The sequence below is a fragment of the Scyliorhinus torazame genome, chromosome 5, assembly GCF_047496885.1.
Source record: "Scyliorhinus torazame isolate Kashiwa2021f chromosome 5, sScyTor2.1, whole genome shotgun sequence".
NCBI lineage: Eukaryota > Metazoa > Chordata > Chondrichthyes > Carcharhiniformes > Scyliorhinidae > Scyliorhinus > Scyliorhinus torazame.
This window is the reverse complement of record NC_092711.1, coordinates 117233366-117253174: the sequence shown is the minus strand read 5'-3', so window position 1 is coordinate 117253174 and position 19809 is coordinate 117233366. Positions and strand designations below refer to the sequence as shown.

At 46.7% G+C, this 19809-nt stretch overlaps 1 protein-coding gene and 1 long non-coding RNA gene across 3 annotated transcripts; one reads left to right on the top strand and one right to left on the bottom strand.

Moving 5' to 3' along the window:
- Positions 1 to 1584: 1584 nt before the first annotated feature.
- Positions 1585 to 8405, bottom strand: LOC140421718 (uncharacterized). Of its 2 annotated transcripts, none has more exons than XR_011947028.1 (3): positions 8325 to 8405; positions 7324 to 7429; positions 1585 to 2710 (listed from the first exon to the last, which is right to left on the bottom strand). It is a non-coding gene; the product is annotated as an uncharacterized lncRNA (long non-coding RNA). The 2 variants fall into 2 exon arrangements; XR_011947029.1 differs by lacking the exon at positions 8325 to 8405 and adding an exon at positions 8286 to 8308.
- Positions 8406 to 8583: 178 nt separating this feature from the next.
- Positions 8584 to 12353, top strand: LOC140421688 (uncharacterized). Its single transcript, XM_072506489.1, has one exon. The coding sequence runs from the start codon at positions 9330 to 9332 to the stop codon at positions 10560 to 10562; it is 1233 nt and encodes a 410-aa protein (XP_072362590.1). The 5' UTR covers positions 8584 to 9329; the 3' UTR covers positions 10563 to 12353.
- Positions 12354 to 19809: the final 7456 nt, after the last annotated feature.

The window sequence follows — 19809 nt, the reverse complement described above, 5'->3', positions numbered from 1 at the left end:
TCCCTGTGTTTGCATGGGTTCCCCCCCCAACCAAAAAGATGTGCAGGGTAGGTGGATTGGCCACGCTAAATTGACCCTTAATTGGGAAAAATGAATTGGGTACTATAAATTTTTTTTTAAAAGGAGAAAACAAAATATAGCAGAAGGCAGGTCTCATGGACAGTATGAGTTTTGAGAGGGTGGCACATTAGCACAGTGGTTAGCACTGTTGCTTCACAGATCCAGGGTCCCAGATTCGATTCCCGGCTTGGGTCACTGTCTATGCGGAGTCTGCACGTTCTCCCCGTGTCTGCGTGGGTTTCCTCCGGGACTATTTTGTAAATGGGAAAAGGCTTCAGAAATCAGATACACAAAGAGCCTTGGGAGTCTTAGTGTGGGATTCTCTTAAGGTTAACCTGACGGTTCAGTTGGCAGCCAGGAAGGCAAATGCAATGTTAGCATTCATTTCAAGAGGGCCAGAATAGAGGAGCAGGGATGTATTACTGAGACAGTATAAATCTCTTGTCAGACTCCATTTGGAATATTGGGAGCATATTTGGGCACATCTCTAAGGAAGCATGTGCTGGCCTTGGATGGGGTCGAGAGGATGTTTACAAGAATGATCCCGGGAATGAAGAGCTTGTCATATGAGGAGCAGTTGAGGAATCTGGGTCTGTACTCGTTGGAGTTTAGAAGGATGAGGGGGAATCTAATTGAAACTTACAGAATACTGAGAGGCCTGGATTGAGTGGACGTGGAGAGGATGTTTCCACTTGTAGGAAAAATTAGAAGCAGAAGACACAATCTCAGACTAAAGGGACGATCCTTTAAAACAGAGATGAGGAGGAATTTCTTCAGCCAGAGGGTGTTGAATCTGTGGAACTCTTTGCTGCAGAAGGCTGCGGAGGCCAAATCACAGAGTGTGTTGATGACAGAGACAGATAGGTTCTTGATTAATAAGGGAATCAGGGCTTATGGGGATAAGGCAGCAGAATGGAGATGAGAAACATACCAGACATAATTAACTGGGGGAGCAGATTAGATGGGCCGAATGACCGAATTCTGGGCCTATATCTTATGGTCTTCTGTAAAATGTGGGACTAGGACTTGGATGGGGAACTTTAGACGCAGTTTGGTTCGGTGGGTTCGTGGAGCGAAGGAAGCAGCAGAGGCAGCTGATCAAATTGTCTCAATCTTAGTGGCACAGTATTTAGCACTGCTGCCTCACAGCTCCAGAGACCCAGGTTCGATTCCGATCTTGGGCAACTGTGTGTGGAGTTTTCACATTCTTCCCGTGTTGTTTCCTCCGGGTGCTCCGGTTTCCTCCCACAGTCCAAAGCTGTGCAGGTTAGATGTATTGGCCATGCTAACGTGTCCCCAAGGTGGGGTTACAGGGATAGGGTGGGGAATTGTGTCCGGGAACAGTGCTTTTTCAGAGGGTCGGTACAGACTTGATGGGCTGAGTAGCCTCCTTCTACACTGTAGGGGTTCTGTGATGTTCTCGTGACAACGAAACTCCATGAGCTCCTCACACTTGTTAGATGGGAGGATGGAGTTGACGGGGAAAGGGAGACCACTTCAAAAGGAATTCACGTGAGTTAGAGATTTAAAAAGTCAAAGCTGATTTATTTTTCTTTTATCAGTAATAGTAACAACTGTGACAGATCTGGGGTTTATTAACATGAACAGAAACAGACTCCAATGAACATGATTGAGTCCTGGATGTGATTCACAGCAAGATCCAATCACTGTCGTTACTCGTGAACTTGCTTGTGTCTCAGCAGGTTGGATATCCGAATGAATCCCTTCCCACACTTGGAGCAGGTGAACGGTCTCTCCCCAGTGTGAATTCGCTGATGTACAGTGAGTTCAGATGATCGTCTGAACCCATTCCTGCAGTGAGAGCACCTGAACGGTCTCTCGTCAGTGTGAACACGTTGATGGAACACCAGATCCCAGGTCCTTTTGTAGCATTTCCCGCAGTCTGGACATTTAAAAGGTCTCTCATCAGTGTGAACTCGCTGATGGGACATCAATTCCCCAGAACCTTTAAAGCCCTTCCCACAGTTCTGACATTTAAACGGTCTCTTGTCCGTGTGAACTTGCTGGTGTCTCAACAGGTTGGATGAATCAGTGAATCCTTTTCCACACTCGGAGCAGGTGAATGTCTTCTCCCAAGTGTGAACTCGCTGGTGTTTTGATAGGTTAGATAAATCATTGAATCCTTTCCCACATGTGGAGCAGGTGAATGGCCTCTCCCCAGAGTGAATTCGCTGATGTCTCAGCAGGCTAGATAAATGAGCGAATTCCCTCCCGCACTCGGAGCAGTTGAATGGTTTATCACCAGTGTGAATTCTCTGGTGTGCCAGCAAGTTGGATGACTGAGTGAATCCCTTCCCACATGTGGAGCAGGTGAATGGTCTCTCCCCGGTGTGACTGCGTCGATGAGTTTCCAGCTCAGATGGGGAACGAATTGCCTCCTCGCAGTCCCCACATTTCCACCGTTTCTTCCCACTGTGAACGTGTCTGTGTCTTGTCAGGCCTGACGATTGACTGAAGCCTTGTCCACGCACAGAACACGTGTACGGTTTCTCTCCAGTATGATCGGTACTTTTTCCTTCCATGTTCAAACTCGATGATATTCAGGGCAAGATAAATTGGACAACTGTCAGCTCCCGATGTGGTTTGAGTTTCCTGACTGCAAATCCTCCCCATCTAATGCCCTGTGAAACTGATTTAAAACAGAAAAACAGTGAGAGAGACTCCACAAAAACACAAAGGCAGCTTGTGAAATTGAGCTGAATGAATCTGGTCATTTATGGGGCCGGCACTAGGAAAAAGTGACCATGAAAACTGCTGGATTGTCAGAAAAACCCAACTGATTCACTGATATCCTTCAGTGATGATGTGGAGATGCCGGCGTTGGACTGGGGTGAACACAGTAAGAAGTCTTCCAACGCCAGGTTAAAGTCCAACAGGTTTGTTTCAAATCACTAGCAAACGTGTTGGACTTTAACCTGGTGTTGTAAGACTTCTTACTGTAGTTCAGTGAAGGGACTCTGCCCCTCCCCCGCCTCCTCTGTCTGGCCTACACAAGACTCTGTCCTCTATGGGGGAGGAGAGTGAGGGAGGATTGGGAGCAGAAGCAAGAGAGGGATTTTATATTTGTACAAATCAATCAGGACTTTACCAGAATCTCCCAAACCCTCAACCATCACCTCCTAGAAGGAGCAGTGTGTCAGGTGTGTGTGAACACGAACACCATCACCTCCACGCTCTCCAAGTCACACACCGTCCTGATTTGTCCAACATCCAGTACTGGATGAGCACAACTTTCCTCCATTTACATATCGGGAAGACTGAAGCCGCTGTCTTCAGTCCCAGGTGGTGACTTACTCACCGTAGGATTTCTAGCCTCTGACCTGCTCTTGTAGCCGCAGTATTTATATGACTAGCTCAGTTCAGTTTCTCGACAATTTGGAAAATTGGATACAAAATGGGTTAAATGGCAGAATGCAGAGTGTGATGGTCGAAGGCTGTTTTTGTGACTGGAAGCCTGTGTCCAGTGGTGGACCAGAGGAATCGGTGCTGTTTGTGCTGTACATTAATGATCTGGGTGTGAATGTGGGAGGCATGATCAGTAAGTTTGCAGATGACATGAAAATTGTCGGTGTGGTAAACAGTGAGGAGGAAACCTCAGATTACAGGATGATATAGATGGGCGGGCTGGTTAGATGGGCAGAATAGAGGCAAATGGAATTTAACCCTGAAAGGGTGAGGCCATGCATTTTGGGAGGACTAACAAGGCAAGGGAATACAGAGACATGGTTGAGGGAGGAACAGGATTGGCAGCTGTCCAAGGTATAGAATCATCAGGTGATAAAGGCGGAGATGTAAAAGACGATGTGAGCTGCAATATTGATCAAGGAGCCAATTACTGCAGTGAGGAAGGATGATATCTTAGCAGACACCTCAACTGAGGCCATCCGGGTGGAACATAAGAACAAAAAGGGGACAATCATGTTTCCGGGAGTGCGTCATAGGTCCCCAAAACAAACAGTGAGGGAGAGGTGGAAGAGCAGATATGTAGGCAAATCCCAGAGAAGTTTAAAATAATAGGGTATTAATAGTCAGGGAAATGGTAGAGGTGTCAGTGGTTGTGACCATAACTGGTAAGGTTTCAGGTAGTTATGGAAAAGGAAAAGACTCACTGGAAATAAAGGTTCTGAATTGGGTGAAGGCTGATTTCAATGTGATACAACAGGATCTGACCAAAGCAAACTGGCAGCAGCTACTTACAGGGAAATCTTATACAGCAGTGGGAGTCATTCAGAAAGGAAATAGAGAGCGTACAGGGCCAACATGCTCTCATAAAGGTAAAGGCCGGGACCAAAATGTCCAGAGAACCCTGGGGGTCAAGGGATATACAGAATTGGATCAGGAAAAAAGGGAGGCAGGAGACCCAAGACTGTGGATGCCCGAGGAGTGTAGAAAGTGCAGAGGAGTACTTAAAAAAATAAATTCGGAGAGCAAAGAGGTGACATGGAAAACGCTGGCGGACAAAATAAAGGAGAATGCCAAAGTGTTTTAGAAGTATATTAAGGGCAAGAGGGTAACCAGGGAAAGAGAAGGGCCCATTAAGGACCAAAGTGGTAATGTGAAATGAAATGAAATAGCTTATTGTCACAAGTAGGCTTCAAATGAAGTTACTGTGAAAAGCCCCTAGTTGCCACATTCCGGCGCCTGTTCGGGGAGGCTGGTACGGGAATTGAACCGTGCTGCTGGCCTGCCTTGGTCTGCTTTCAAAGCCAGCGATTTAGCCCAGTGCTAAACCAGCCCCTAACTCCTTTTACAGGGGATTACAAGGGGAGGATTTACACATTTACACATGTGTGTCTGGAGCCGGAAGATGAGGGTGAGATTTTAAATTAGTAGTTTGCATCTGTGTTCACTGTGGAGAAGGACGATGTAGATATTGAAATTAGGGAGGGGCACTGTGATATAATTGAACAGATTAGCACAGAGAGGGAGGAAGTGTTAGTGTTTTAGCGGGCATAAAAGTGAGTCATACAACAGTGGTAGGGAATATATCGGAAAGAATTCTGAGGGACAGAATTAATCTCCACTTGGAGAGGCAAGGATTAATCAAGGATAGTCATTGTGGCTTTGTCAGGGGCCGATCATGTCTAACAAATTTGATTGAATGTTTTGAGGAGGTGACTAGGTGTGTAGATGACGTAGTCTATATGGACGTCAGTATGGCTATTGACAAGGTCCTCTCTTGGAGACTGGTGAAGAAGCCCATGGAATCCAGAGCAATTCGGCAAATTGGATCCAAAATTGGTTGAGGGGCAGAGGGTTGAAGGTTGTTTTTGTGACTGGATCACTGTGTCCAATGGTGTACTATTGTGATCAGTGCTGGGTCCCTTGCTGTTTGTACTGTACATTAATGATCTGGATGTGAATGTGGGAGGTATGATCAGTAAGTTTGCAGATGGCACGAAAATTGGTTGTGTGGTAAATAGCAAGGAGGCAAACCTTAGAATACAGGACGATATAGTCGGGCTGGTTAGCTGGGTAGAACAGTAGCAAATGGAATTTCACTCTGAAAAGTATGATGTGATGCATTTTGCGAGGAGGAACAAGGTAAGGACGTACACACTGAACGGTAGGGCACGAGGAAGCACAGAGGACCAGAGGGACCTGAAGGCAGCAGGACAGGTGGAGAAGGGAGTTAAGAAGGCTTTATTAGCTGAGATTGAGAATATAAGAGCAGGGACATTATGATGGAGCTGTATAAAACACTGGTTGGGCCACAGCTAGAGAACTGTGTGCAGTTCTGGTCGCCACAGGATAGGCACTATAGAGGAGATTTATCAGGATGTTGCCGGGGCTGGAGTGTTTCAGTTATGAGGAGCGGCTGGATAGACTGGGGTTGTTTTCCTGAGAGCAGCAAGGCTGAGGGGGAACTGATTGAGGTGTAAAAAAATTATGAAGGACATGGTACTTGCTAGAGTGGTAGTGGGAGGTGGGGGGGTTTAAACTAATATGGCATGGGGATGGGAACCTATGTAAGGATTCAGAGCAGAGAGAAATCAAGAGCAAGGGAAAAGACAGAACAAAAAATAAGAAAAGAGATGGGCAGATAAATCAAGGGCCAGAATCAGATAAGAGCACAGTAAAAAAATAGTAGGGAGGGGCAGCACGGTGGCGCAGTGGGTTAGCCCTGCAGCCTCACAGCGCCAAGATCCCAGGTTCAATCCCGGCTCTGGGTCACTGTCCGTATGGAGTTTGCACATTCTCCCCGTGTTTGCGTGGGTTTCGCCCTCACAACCCAAAGATGTGCAGGCTAGGTGGATTGGCCACGCTAAATTGCCCCTTAATTGGAAAAAATGAATTGGGTACACTAAATTTATAAAAAAACAAACAGCAGGGACCGGTCAAGGAATGTTTACGGTTTTGTACCTGAATGCTCGGAGCACTGGAAATAAAATGGATGAATTAGTTGCGCCGATAGATGTGAAGGACTATGTACAGTTAGGAATACAGAGACATGGCTCCAAGGTGACCAAGGATGGGAACTAAACATTGAGGGCTATTCAGTTTTTAGGAAGGGCAGGCAGAAAGGAAAAGGTGGTGCAGTTGTATAATTGATTCAAGAAGATATTGATGTCATATTGAGGGAAGATATTAGCACCGATAATGTGGAATCTGTATTGATCGAGTTAAGAAACACCAAGGGGCAAAAAGTATTCATGGGGTGGTATACAGATCACCAAACTGCACTGATAATGTTGAAATAGCATTAAACAGGAAATCAGAGATGCATGTGATCAGGGACCATCTGTGATTATGGGTGACTTAATTCTGCATATTGATTGGGCTAATCAAACTGGTAGCAATGCGATGGAGGAGGATTTCCTGGAATGTTTAAGGGATGATTTTCTCGACCAATATGTCGAGAAACCAACGAGAGAGCATTGTCAAGGCCAAGATCGATGGATTTTTAATCAGTTGGGGAATGAAGGGTTACAGAGAGAAGGCAGGAAAGTGGACTCAGTGAGTGGTTCATCTATGATCTTATTAAATGGCAGAGCAGACTCGAAGGGCTGAATGTCGTATCCCTCTTCCTATTTCTTATGGTCTTATGGAGATTGAGGGGAGAATTGATAGAGGTGCACAAGATTGTTAGGTTTAGATAAGGGTGTTAACCAAATGTTGTTCCTTTCAGCTGATTGTAAAAGATTACAGGACACAGATTTAAGATTTTGAGCAATATCGACATGGGGGATGTGAGGAAGAAATTTTACTCAGTGAGGGGTAAAACCTGAACTCAATGCTTACACTCAAAGGGAAACAATATTCAACTCCTGGTGAATCAAACGATGCAGCCAGACTGAAATGTGAGATTTGGTTTGAATTTCCCGTCTGCAAATCATCTTCAAATATTCTGTAAAATAAATTTACAAAAGCCATCACTGTCAGTCCAAAAATGAAATTCAGAAGACAAATATTTCTCTTGGATGGAGTTTTCTATGTGTAAATCCTCCCCTTGTAATCCCCTTTAAAAGGAGTTTCCAAAATCTATCACTGTCAGTCGAGGATAGAAATTCACTACATTTTCTCCTCCTGCTGACAATGCATGCTTCCTGTTGCACTTTGCCCCTTGTCATCATCATCCTTGACTCAAGGATGACATATTCTCATGGTCGTGTTTTTCTGCTATGGATCTCCATGTGACTGAACTGTGACCACAGATCTTTGGACACACTCCACCAATCGCTGGCCCGCTATACAGCCCCACCGCTCCACGCCAGCCACACAGTATAAATTTGACCCTATTTCCAGTTCTCTAGCTTTCACAAAGAGTCATCCAGACTCAACATTAGCTCCCTTCTCTCTGCACAGATGCTGTCAGATGTGCTGAGATTGTCCTGTATTTTCTGTTTTTGTTTCAGATTCCAGCATCCGCAGTAAAATGCTTTTAACTCCATGAGGTAGGCAGATCTGGACAGCAGGATTTGCTTCCTCTTGCTTCTGTATTTTCCTCATCAATAAGACATTGAGACTAAAGGCGAATACTGTGTCTCCATTCTGAACAATGGGTAGCAAGCTCCTCCCAGTCGTTGAATCATTGCCCCCTACAAAGATGGCGACCACACATGCGCATTGCCTCAATTAAGATGGCGGCCGTCAACACGCCCAATCAGTGGGAGCCCCATACAAATGGGGGAAGAGGGGGTTGATCGGTTCTTTTTTTAGGATTTGCGGTTTGTACAACATATTTAGAAAGCCGCTTCGCCCACCCACTGGGTCCTTTGCTCCCTCTGAACCGTCATACGCACCGATTGAGGATCGGAGAAACAAACATCTGACCAGCGCCATTACACACACTGCGCATTCCCATCTCCCAGCATAGTCCCGCCCCTTCATCGCTCTGATTGGTTGGAGGTCCAGCGGTTCCCTTTCGGTCTTCCAGCCCTTCCCCGCCTCCTATTGGTCCAGATCTGCAGTCAATCACTTCCTGGCAACCTGAAGCATGCGCAGTGTCGCTGCTGGAGCTGGACAACAGTGCGAAGGCGCATTGGCAAAGAATTTAGAGCATGCGCAGTGTGCATGTTGCCTCGGCCCTTGTTTGTCCCGGAGAAGCGGAGTCAGCGTCAGGCGGTGGGTGGGAGAATTTGGAAACACTTTGTGGATCCGCAAACCCTTCACAATCATTGTCAGCTCCCTGGTTTGCAGCTGCGGAGCTTCTCCCTCCCTCCCGGGAACAGGCCCAGGTTAACGGGCACCATCCTGCTTCAGACACTGGAGATTGGTTCACATCAGAGGCTGGGGGAGGGGGACAATAAATAAGAGCTTACACTTTGCACTCAAATCAATGAGGACCCTGATCTCTGGCAAGGAAGGAAACCCTGGCAGGTGGGCGGGGAGGATTCACAAACACCCGCTGGAGGCCCCAAACCCCCTGGACTGTCAGTGATGGATTTTGTAAAATTATTTTCACAGGATATTAGCAGAATTTTCAGATGTGAAACTCAAACCAAACTTCACATCAAGATGCTTCAGTGATTTGATTCATCAGAACCTGAATATCATCAGCCTTTGTATACGGAAGGAAAAATGTTTGTTCCGCCTGTGGGAAAAGATTTGAAACATCAGTGTGACTGAGAAAGCACCGAGAGACACACACCCGAGACAGAGTTTCCAATGTGCTGGATACGGAAAGAGCTTTCACCAGCCTGAAAGCAAAACCACCACATTCACAGTGAGTAGTCACCCTGTACATATTCTGTGTAAACGAGGCTTCAACATTATACAACCTGGAGACGCACGAGGACACTCACATCATGGAGAAATTATTGAAATGTGGGGACTGTGGGAAGGGATTCAATTACCCATCTGCATTGGATATTCATCGACGTATTCACACTGGAGAGAGGCCGTTCACCTGTCCTGTGTGTGCGAAAGGATTTGCTTACTCATCCAGCCTGTATACACATCAGCGTGTTCATATTGGTGAGAGGCCATTTACTTGCCTCGAATGTGGGAAGGGGTGTAATGCTTTATCAAGTCTCCTGATTCACCAGCAAGTTCACTCTGATCAGAGACCATTTCAGTGTTCTGATTGTGACAAAAGCTTTAAAAGCACAAAGGACTTGCTGAGACACCAGCGCACTCACATGGAGGTGAGGCCTTTCGCCTGCTCAGTGTGTGGGAAGGGATTCACTCAGTCATCCCACCTTCTAACACACCAACTGGTTCACTCTGATCAGAGACCTTTTCAATGTTCATACTGTGAGAAGTGTTTTAAAAGTAAAAATGATTTACAAGCCCACCAGCGCACTCACACTGGGGAGAAGCCGTTCACCTGCTCTCTCTGTCAGAGGAGATTTGGACGTTTATCCCAGCTACAGACACACCAGCGAGTTCACTCTGATCAGAGGCCATTTCAATGTTCTGACTGTGGGAAGAGCTTTAAAAGCAAACAGGATCTGGTGACACACCAGCGAGTTCACACCGGGGAGAAGCCATTCACCTGCTCTGTATGTGGGAAGGGATTCACCCATTCATCCCACCGTCTGAGACACCAGCGAGTTCACACTGGAGAGAGGACATTCATTTGCTCTGTGTGTGGGAAGGGATTTATTGATTCACCACACCTTCTGATACATGAGCGAATTCATACTGGAGAGAGACCCTTCACTTGCTCCATGTGTGGAAAGGGATTCACACAGCCATCCCAGCTCACTGTACATCAACTTGTTCACACTGAGCAGAGACCTTTTAAATGTTCTGTCTGTGTGAAGAGCTTTAAGAGCACAAAGGACCTTCTGAGACACCAACAAGTTCACACTGGGGAGAGGTCATTCAGCTGCTCCATGTGTGGGAAGAGATTTGCTCAGTCATCCCACCTGCTGAGCCACCAGCAGGTTCACACGGGAGAGAGATCATTCACCTGCTCCATATGTGGGAAGCGATTTGCTCGGTCATCCAATCTGCTGAGACACCAGCGAGTTCACAAGTCACTGCATGGGATAAATTCTGCTGTTGCTGCTGCTGTTAATCCCATGCAGGGGTGAACCATATTCATTCTGTTACTAAGGAAGTTGGAGTGGGCACTTAGATAATCTCAGTGCAATTAGGCAGAGTCAATATAATTTTATGAATAGGGAAATCATGTTTGACCAATTTATTGGAGTTCTTTGAGGAAGTAACAAGCAATGTGGATAAAGGGGGACCTGTGGATGTGATGTATTTAGATTTCCAGCAGGCACTTGACAAGGTGCCACTTAATGTTCACTCCACAAAATAAAAGCTCATTGTGTAGCTGGTAACAGCATGGACAGAGGATTGGTTAGCGAACAGGAAATATTGTGGAGGTAAAAATGAGTAATTTTTGATGTAACCTGTGGAGTGCCACAGGGATCAGAACTGGGCTTCAACTATTTTCAGGACTTGGTTGACATGATCAAAAGTATGGTTGCAAAATTTGCTGTTGCTGCAAAGGTATGGAGGAAGATAAGTTGTGAGTGATCATAAGGAGTCTGTAAAGGGTGCAGATAGGCAAAATAAGTGAGCAACAATTTGGCAATTTGAGCATAGTGTGGGGAAATGTGAACTTGTCCACTTTGGCAGGAAGAATAGAAAAGCAACATATTGGATTGAATTTATTTATTGTCACGCGTAACGAGGTACAGTGAAAAATATTGCTCTGTGCACAGCTCAGGCAGATAATTCCATCCATGAAAAGAAAATACGTAGGGCAAACAAAATACACAATGTAGAATTTATAGACACAGACATCGGGTGAAGCATAGAGTGTAGTACTACTCATTCATAAAGCTGTGTGAAGAGAATGTAAAAGAGAAAGGTTAGTCATAGTGTTAGTATTAGAATTAAGTTTTAAGAGATTAGTATGATTATCGGAGATGTAAGAAGAGGATCTGTGTGAGAGAGCTCGCAGAGAGTCGCCCCGTTCCGGCGCCATCTTGCATTGCTTATTTAAATGCACAGAGATTGCAGCTCCGAGGTACAGAGGGATCGAGGTGTACTGGTGCATGAATCAGGACCAGTTACTCTGCAGATACAGTACACGATTGGGAAGGTAAAGGGAATGTTGCTGTTTATTGCAAGGGGAACGTACTGCAGTTGTACAGAACAAAGAACAAAGAAATGTACAGCACAGGAACAGGCCCTTGGCCCTCCAAGCCCGTGCCGACCATGCTGCCCGACTAAACTACAATCTTCTACACTTCCTGGGTCCGTATCCCTCTATTTCCATCCTATTCATGTATTTGTCAAGATGCCCCTTAAATGTCACTATCGTCCCTGCTTCCACCACCTCCTCCGGTAGTGAGTTCCAGGCACCCACTACCCTATCCAAAGTACTCTGTACGATTTTGGTCTCCTTATTTAAGAAAGGACATAATTTCATTTGAAACTGGTCAGAAAAGGTTCACTTGACTGGATGAGGGGGTTATCATAGGAGGAAAACTTGGACAGGCTGTGCCTGTATCCACTTGAGTTTGAAAGAATAAAGAATGAGGGGATCTGATTGAAACATATGGGGCTGGATTCTCCCATTCTGGGGTTATAGCCCCACGCCGGCGTGGGAACAGTGGTGTAAAACGGCTACCGATTCCCTGTTTTGCTGGGGGCTTGCATGTCGGCTGCGTAGAGCACCCGGCTCTAGCTGCCAATATGCCCTGGAGAATTGCCGGGTCTGTGGCCGCACATGGGCACGGCGGTGGCCTGAGCGGCCGCGCTACATGGCAGAGGCCACTCGTGGACCCGGCCTGCAAAATAATGACCCCCCCCTTTGGCTGGCTCGCATGCCCCGGACCACCCCCACAGTGCCCCCAGCCCCTAATAACCCCCTGTCCACGGATCAGCCCTCCCCTGACTGTGGCAGTGCTGGACTGAGTCCGCAGCCGCCATGCCGAGTTCTCGACAGGATGGGACCACACGCGACCCACAGCATCGGGAAATTGGCTAGTCGGGGGAGGAGCATCAGGAGGCGGACCTCAGGCAAAGTTCTGAGGCCATCGATACGTGGCGCGGCGTACCATTGTGATTTAATAGTGATTGATAAAGGTTCAGCATAACTTGCCTGCTTTTTAAAAATAAATTTAGAGTACCCAACTCATTTTTACCAATTAAGGGGCAATTTAGCGTGGCCAATCTGCCTACCCTGCACATCTTTGGGTTGTGGGGGAATAACCCACGCAGACACGAGGAGAATGTGCAAACTCCACACGGACAGTGACCCAGAGCTGGGATCGAACCTGGGACCTCCACGCCGTGAGGCAGAAATGCTAACCACTGTGCCACTGTGCTGCCCACCTTACCTGTTTTTAACTGAACGGCTCTACTGGAAGGCTACATGTTATCCGTGTCTGCGTGGGTTTCTTCCGCGTGTTCCGATTTCCTTCCAAAAGTCCCGAAAGATGTGCTTCTTAGGTGAATTAGACATTCTGAATTCTTCCTCAGTGTACCCGGACAGGCGCCGGTATGTGGCGACAAGGGGATTTTCACAGTAACTTTATTGCAGTGTTAATGTAAGCCGACTTGTGACACTAATAAAGATTATTAATATCCAACTTGTTAATGAGCAATCAATTTTTAACTCTCTTTATTTCTTTAATATTAATCAGTGTAGGCGGGCAGTGGTGTAACCCTGTGTGTGGAGTTTGTCTCATGGTGGTAACATGGAACATCAAGGTGATAGAAGAACCCAGACCGTGGATATCTGAAGAACTGCATTGTGGGCTCAAAGTGCAAAGTATGATGGACAATTTAGTCAAGTCACAGCCTTGCCAGAATTAGCAATGGCTGCAAAATGAGTTGAATTGTGCAGGAGAACTAGCCTCAACCTGTGAGAAAGACGTGTTTGTTTGACGTGATAAAGGTGGTTGTAGCAGTCTGGGGATTGATCACTGTGTCGGAGGTCACAAAGTGGAGTCAGGCTGGCTTGATTCGTTCAGGCATCAACTTGTAAGAGGCCCAGGACATAGGAACAAGGGAGAAGGCAATGATGTAATTGAAAAACAATTAAATGGGCTACAAACAGGTCTTACCTAATATTTTTTATTCCTTCACGGAGATCAAAGTCCACATCCCGTTAATGAATAAAACAAAGTGTGTGCCTCTGTCTAAGTCACCATTTATTGCCCATCCCTAATTGCCCTTGAGAAGGTGGTGGTGAGCTGACTTCTTGAACTGCTGCAGTCCCTATGGTGTCACCCACAGTGCGGTTAGGGAGGAAGTACCAGGATTCTGACCTAGGGAGCATGAAGGAATGGAGATATATTTCCACAGCAAGATGGTGAGTATTACAATCCCAGTGATGTAATAACTGGATGGGAAGATCCCAGAATGGAACCCTGGCTTAAAAGACTAACTTTGTTTTGAAAATGTCGAGGAACAGAGTCACAGGATTGCCAATTAGCTTTCAACAACAAAAACAAACATTTATTAAGCATAAAAAGTCTGTCTGTGATACAATATTCCTTCACTCCTACTTATCTTCACAAACGTGCATAGTTTTCAAGGACAACACAGGTTACTACATGTATTTTGCTATAATGTTCTCAGTGGACACACAGTCCCTTTAAACCCATAGGTTGACCATGATCAGGCAGCACCGCCCCCCCCCCCACTCTGAAACCAAGTGGTAGGTGCAATTCAATCCATCTTCTGTGGATTCCTCCTCAATTTCCCCCCAGATGATTGTCACAAATGTTTCCAACCTATACTTTCCAACAGATACGCTTTAAAAACTTCTTCCAAATCAATGCTTTCTCTCAGCTGCTTCCACCAAAGATCCCCCTCCAGATGTTCCAACTATCCTTTCAAACAAGGCTTCCTCTCTGCTGTAGCAAGGAGCCGCCTCCAGGTTTTCCAACTCTCTGTTCGGCATTCCTTTGTCTTGACTTGCAACATGCATCGAAAGTCTACACAACTCAGGTACTCAGTCCCCAACAGAATATTATTGCTTCAAAAATTGGAAGTAAAGAAACCAAACCTTACGTTTCTTCAGATATGGGGCTTGTCCGCAGCCAACCTCATTCAGCTCTTCTCTTCCCAGGTCTTACTTTCATTTCCATGAACAATAGCCTGTTCCAAAGGCAGTTCCTCTGTGCTCCTTCTCACTTCAATATTCCTGGAGCTTTTCCATTCCCTGTTTTATAGATCTAGTTCCCCTCGAGCTTGCTTTCGTGCACATTACCCCATTCTATTGCTCTCCTGCTTCTAGCAGAGCTGAGAGCTGTTCACTCTCTCACTTCCTCGCCCCAAATGCGATTAATTCACGTAAAACTTCCCTCAAAAAGCCTTCCACCTAAAGGGTGCTCCTGGTTGCTGAGCAACAATTCATTATTTCTCCAACCTGATGTTTACTTTTCATGCTGCAAACTCCCCAGCTCAATAGGAACAGTTTGAACTGAAACCTTCCCCACCGACACATGCAAACTTTGTTTCAACATGAATCCAACCAGAATTGTTTCTACTCTTCCTACACAGAAAAATTAAATCAAACCCACTGTAATCTCTCCTCAATTTTAATATTTAACAACACAAATAAAGATCACTTAAAACTACCTCTGTTTTCCTGACATGAGTGACTTGGAGGTGAATTCCCAGGTGGAGGTGTTCTCGTGTATCTGCTGTCCTTGTATTTCTACCTTCTAATTGGGTGGCACGGTAGGACAGTGGGTAGCACTGTTGCTTCACAGCGCCAGGGTCCCAGGTTCGATTCCCGTCTTGGGTCACTGTGCGGAATCTGCACGTTCTCCCTGTGTCTGCGTGGGTTTCCTTCTGGTGGTCCAGTTTCCTCCCACAAGTCCGGAACGATGTGCTGTCCGGTGAATTGAACATTCTGAATTCTCCCTCAGTACCCGAACAGTCGCCGGAATGTGGCGACGAGGGGATTTTCACAGTAACTTCATTGCAGTGTTAATGTAAGCCTACTTGGGACACTAATAAAGATTTTGATAATTAATTAGCAGATGTTGTGAGTTTGGAAGGTGCTGCCAAAGGAGCCTTGGTGAGTTTCTGCAGCACATCTTGTCGATGGTACACGCAGCTACTATTGTGCATCAGTGATGAGGGCAGTGAATGTGGAAAAGGTGCCAATCAAGCGGGTTGATTTGTTATGAGTTGTGCCAAGCTTCTTGAGTGTAGTTGGAGCTGCACTCACCCAGGCAAGGGGAGAGTATTCCTTCACACTCCTGACTTCTTCCTTGTAGATGCCGGACAGGCTTTGAGGAGTCAGGAGGTGAGATAGTCACCACAAGATTGCTAGCCTGTGACCTACTCTTGCAGCCATAGTATTTATGTGGCTAGTCCAGTTCAGCTTCTGATTAATGGTAACCTCCAAGGTGTAGTGGGGGATTCAGCCATTGAATGTCAAGGGGTAATGGTCAAATATTCTTTTGTTGGAGATTCAATTGGATTTATTGTCACGTGTACTGAGGTACAGTGAAAAGTATTGTTCTGCGTACAGTCCAGACAGATCTTTCCACAGATGGAAAAAACATAGGGCATACAAAACGAAAGGTAAATTGCTGGAAAATATCAGCAAGTCTGGCAGCATTTGTAGGGAGAGAAAAGAGCTAACGTTTCGAGTCCGATGACAAAGAGTCATCGGACTCGAAACATTAGCTCTTTTCTCTCCCTACAGATGCTGCCAGACTTGCTGAGATTTTCCAGCATTTTCCCTTTCGTTTCAGATTCCAGCATCCGCAGTAATTTGCTTTTATATAGGACATACATAAATACACAATGTAAATACACAGACACAGGCACCAGGTGAAGCATATGGAGTGTAGAAGTACTCAGTAGAGAAGATGTGTGAAGAGGTCAGTTCAGTCCACAAGACAGCCATTCAGGAGTCTGGTAACAGCAGGGAAGAAGCTGTTTTGAATCTGTTAGTGCGTGTTCTCAGATGATTGTATCTCCTGGCCGATGGAAGAGGTTGGAAGAGAGAATAACCCGGGTGGGAGAGGGGTCTTTGATTATGCTTTCCGTTTTCCCAAGGCAGCGGGAGGTGTAGATGGAGTCAATGGATGGGAGGAGGTTTCGCCAGATGGACTGGGCTGTGTTCATGATTCTCTGTAGTTTCTTATGGTCTTGGGCCTTGTCTGGTCATTGTCTGTCTGACAATTGTGTGGCCCACATGTCCCTTCCCACTCATCAGCCCAAGCCTGGATATTGTCCAGGTCTCGCTGCATTTGGACATGGACTGTGCCAGTATCTGAGGAGCTGTGAATGGTGCTGAATATTGTGCAGTGATCTGTAAACATCCCCACTTCTGACATTATGATGGAAGGAAGGTAATTGATCGCATAGCTGAAGATGGTGGGACCAAGGACTCTACCCTGAGGAACTCCTTCAGTGATGTTCAGGAGGTGAGATAGTTGACCTCAACAACCACAACCACCTTCCTTTGTGCCAGGACGGGCTGAGTGGCCTCCTTATCTCTGCTGACTGTGATATAAAGAGAGGAAGTTCAGCTGCTCCAGTCACTGCAACTAACTGAAGTCCCTCATCTCTGGTATCCTCATAAATCTCCTCTAATAATAATAATAATTGCTTATGTCTCAAGTAGGCTTCAATGAATGTTACTGTGAAAAGCCCCTCTACACTCTCTCTGAGAACTTCACATCTTTCCGTAAGTGTGGGGCCCATATATAGGGTCCCATTCCAGAGGGACAGAATTGAAAAGCAGGGAGGTTATGTTTAACTGGTTTTGAACCAGGGTTATACTACACTGGCAGTCTCTGTCAACATTGGTAATCTCAATTTAGAAAAAGGAAATAGAGACACTGGAGAAGGTGCAACTAATGTTTACAAGAATAATATTTAACCCTCAGGAAAGGTTACGGCGTGAACGGCGCGGCGAGCGGCTGTGGGAGAGGTGGGTGGCCGCCATGTGCACCCCCCACAGCCGGCTGCCCTGCGCCTGGCCCAGTGAGCCGCAGAGTCCGGACGCACTGCCTCCCGTCCTGGGCGCCATCTCCCTGCCCCCCGGCATCATCATCATGACCGCCCTGCACTTGCCCGCCGCCGCCCTGGCTGCCATGGCGGACCGCCCTGCTGGACTGCACCGCCCTACCTCAGCAGGCCCCGCCCACCGCTGCCGCCAGTCAGCCAAGAAGAAGAGGAAAGGGTGCGGGCCAAGCGCATCCTGCAGGAGGCTCATCAACTGCGGCGAGTGCAGCAGCTGCCGGAACCGCAAAACCGGCCACCAGATCAGCAAGCTACGGAAATGTGAAGAGCTGAAGAAAAAGCCAGGTTCTTCACCAGAGAAGGTAATCGTCCCTGGTGGAGGAGAAGCTTTCAGGTGGTTCTTCTGAGAGAAACTGAGGAGCTACTCATGGAACGCCATTTGCCTGAATAATGGAGAAGGAGTTCTGCACGTGTTCCTGACGCAAGACGCCAGTTCTATGCCAATGGTTCCTTTTCATTATCATTGTGGACATTGTCTTTCTTTTCAGCATCGTTGATTTTATGTGAAAACTACATGTTGGTATTATTAGGGATGAATTGTATACGAAAATGCAACTTGCACCGCGTGATGGAGAGCACTGGACAATCATTATTAACTATTATGTACGCAAAAAAAAAAGGAAACCGCATTAGGGAGCTGGAGCTGGAGCTACTTTGGATCATTCGGGAGGCAGAGGTGGTCATAGATAGAAGCTTCAGGGATGTAGTTACTGTGAAGAATAAAGATAGATGGGTGATGGTGAGAGGGGCTGGGAGGAAGCAGTCAGTACAGGGATCCCCTGTGGTCGTTCCCCTTAGTAACACGTATACCACTTTGGATACTGTTGGGGGGGAGGACTTACCAGGGGTAAGCCATGGGGTACAGGTCTCTGGCACAGAGACTGTCCCTGTTGCTCAGAAGGGCAGGGGGGAAGAGGAGCAGAGCATTAGTAATTGGAGACTCCATAGTTAGGGGGAACGATAGGAGATTCTGTGGGAACGAGAAAGACTCGCGGTTGGTGTGTTGCCTCTCAGGTGCCAGGGTCCGTGATGTCTCTGATCGTGATTCTTAAGGGGGTGGGGGAGCAGCCCCAAGTCGTGATCCACATCGGTACCAACGATATAGGTAGGAAAAGGGATAGGGATGTAAGGCAGGAATTCAGGGAGCTAGGGTGGAAACTTAGATCTAACACAAACAGAGTTATTGTCTCTGGGATGTTACCCGTGCCACGTGCTAGCGAGACGATGAATAGGGAGAGAGAGGAGTTGAACATGTGGCTACAGGGATGGTGCAGGAGGGAGGGTTTCAGATTTTTGGATAATTGGGGATCATTCTGGGGTCGGTGGGACCTCTACAAACGGGATGGTCTACGCCTGGACCAGAGGGGTACCAATATCCTGGGGGGGAAATGTGCTAATGCTCTTCGGGAGGGTTCAAACTAGTTCAGCAGGGGCTTGGGAACCTGAATCGTAGCTCCAGTATAGAGGAGGTTGAGTGTAGTGAGGTCATGAGTAAGGTTTCAAAGTTGCAGGAGTGTACCGGCAGGCAGGAAGGTGGTTTAAAGTGTGTCTTCTTCAATGCCAGCAGCATCTGGAATAAGGTGGGTGAACTTGCGGCATGGAGTGGTACCTGGGACTTCGATGTTGTGGCCATTTCGGAGACATGGATAGAGCAGGGACAGGAATGGTTGTTGCAGGTGCCAGGGTTTAGATATTTCAGTAAGCTCAGGGAAGGTGGTAAAAGAGGGGGGAAGGGTGGCACTGTTAGTCAAGAACAGTATTACGGTGGCAGAAAGGACGTTTGATGAGGACTCGTCTACTGAGGTAGTATGGGCTGAGGTTAGAAACAGGAAAGGAGAGGTCACCCTGTTAGGGGTTTTCTATAGGCCTCTGAAAAGTTCCAGAGATGTAGAGGAGAGGATTGCAAGGATGATTCTGGATAGGAGCAAAAGCAACAGGGTAGTTGTTATGGGGGACTTTAACTTTCCAAATATTGACTGGAAACGCTATAATTCGAATACTTTAGATGGGTCCGTTTTTGTCCAATGTGTGCAGGAGGGTTTCCTGACACAGTATGTAGATAGGCCAACGAGAGGCGAGGCCATTTTGGATTTGGTACTGGGTAATGAACCAGGACAGGTGTTAGATTTGGAGGTAGGTGTGCACTTTGGTGATAGTGACCACAATTCGATTACATTTACTTTAGTGCTGGAAAGGGATAGGTATATACCGCAGGGCAAGAGTTATATCTGGGGGAAAGGCAATTATGATGTGATGAGGCAAGACTTAGGATGCATCGGATGGAGAGGAAAACTGCAGGGGATGGGCACAATGGAAATG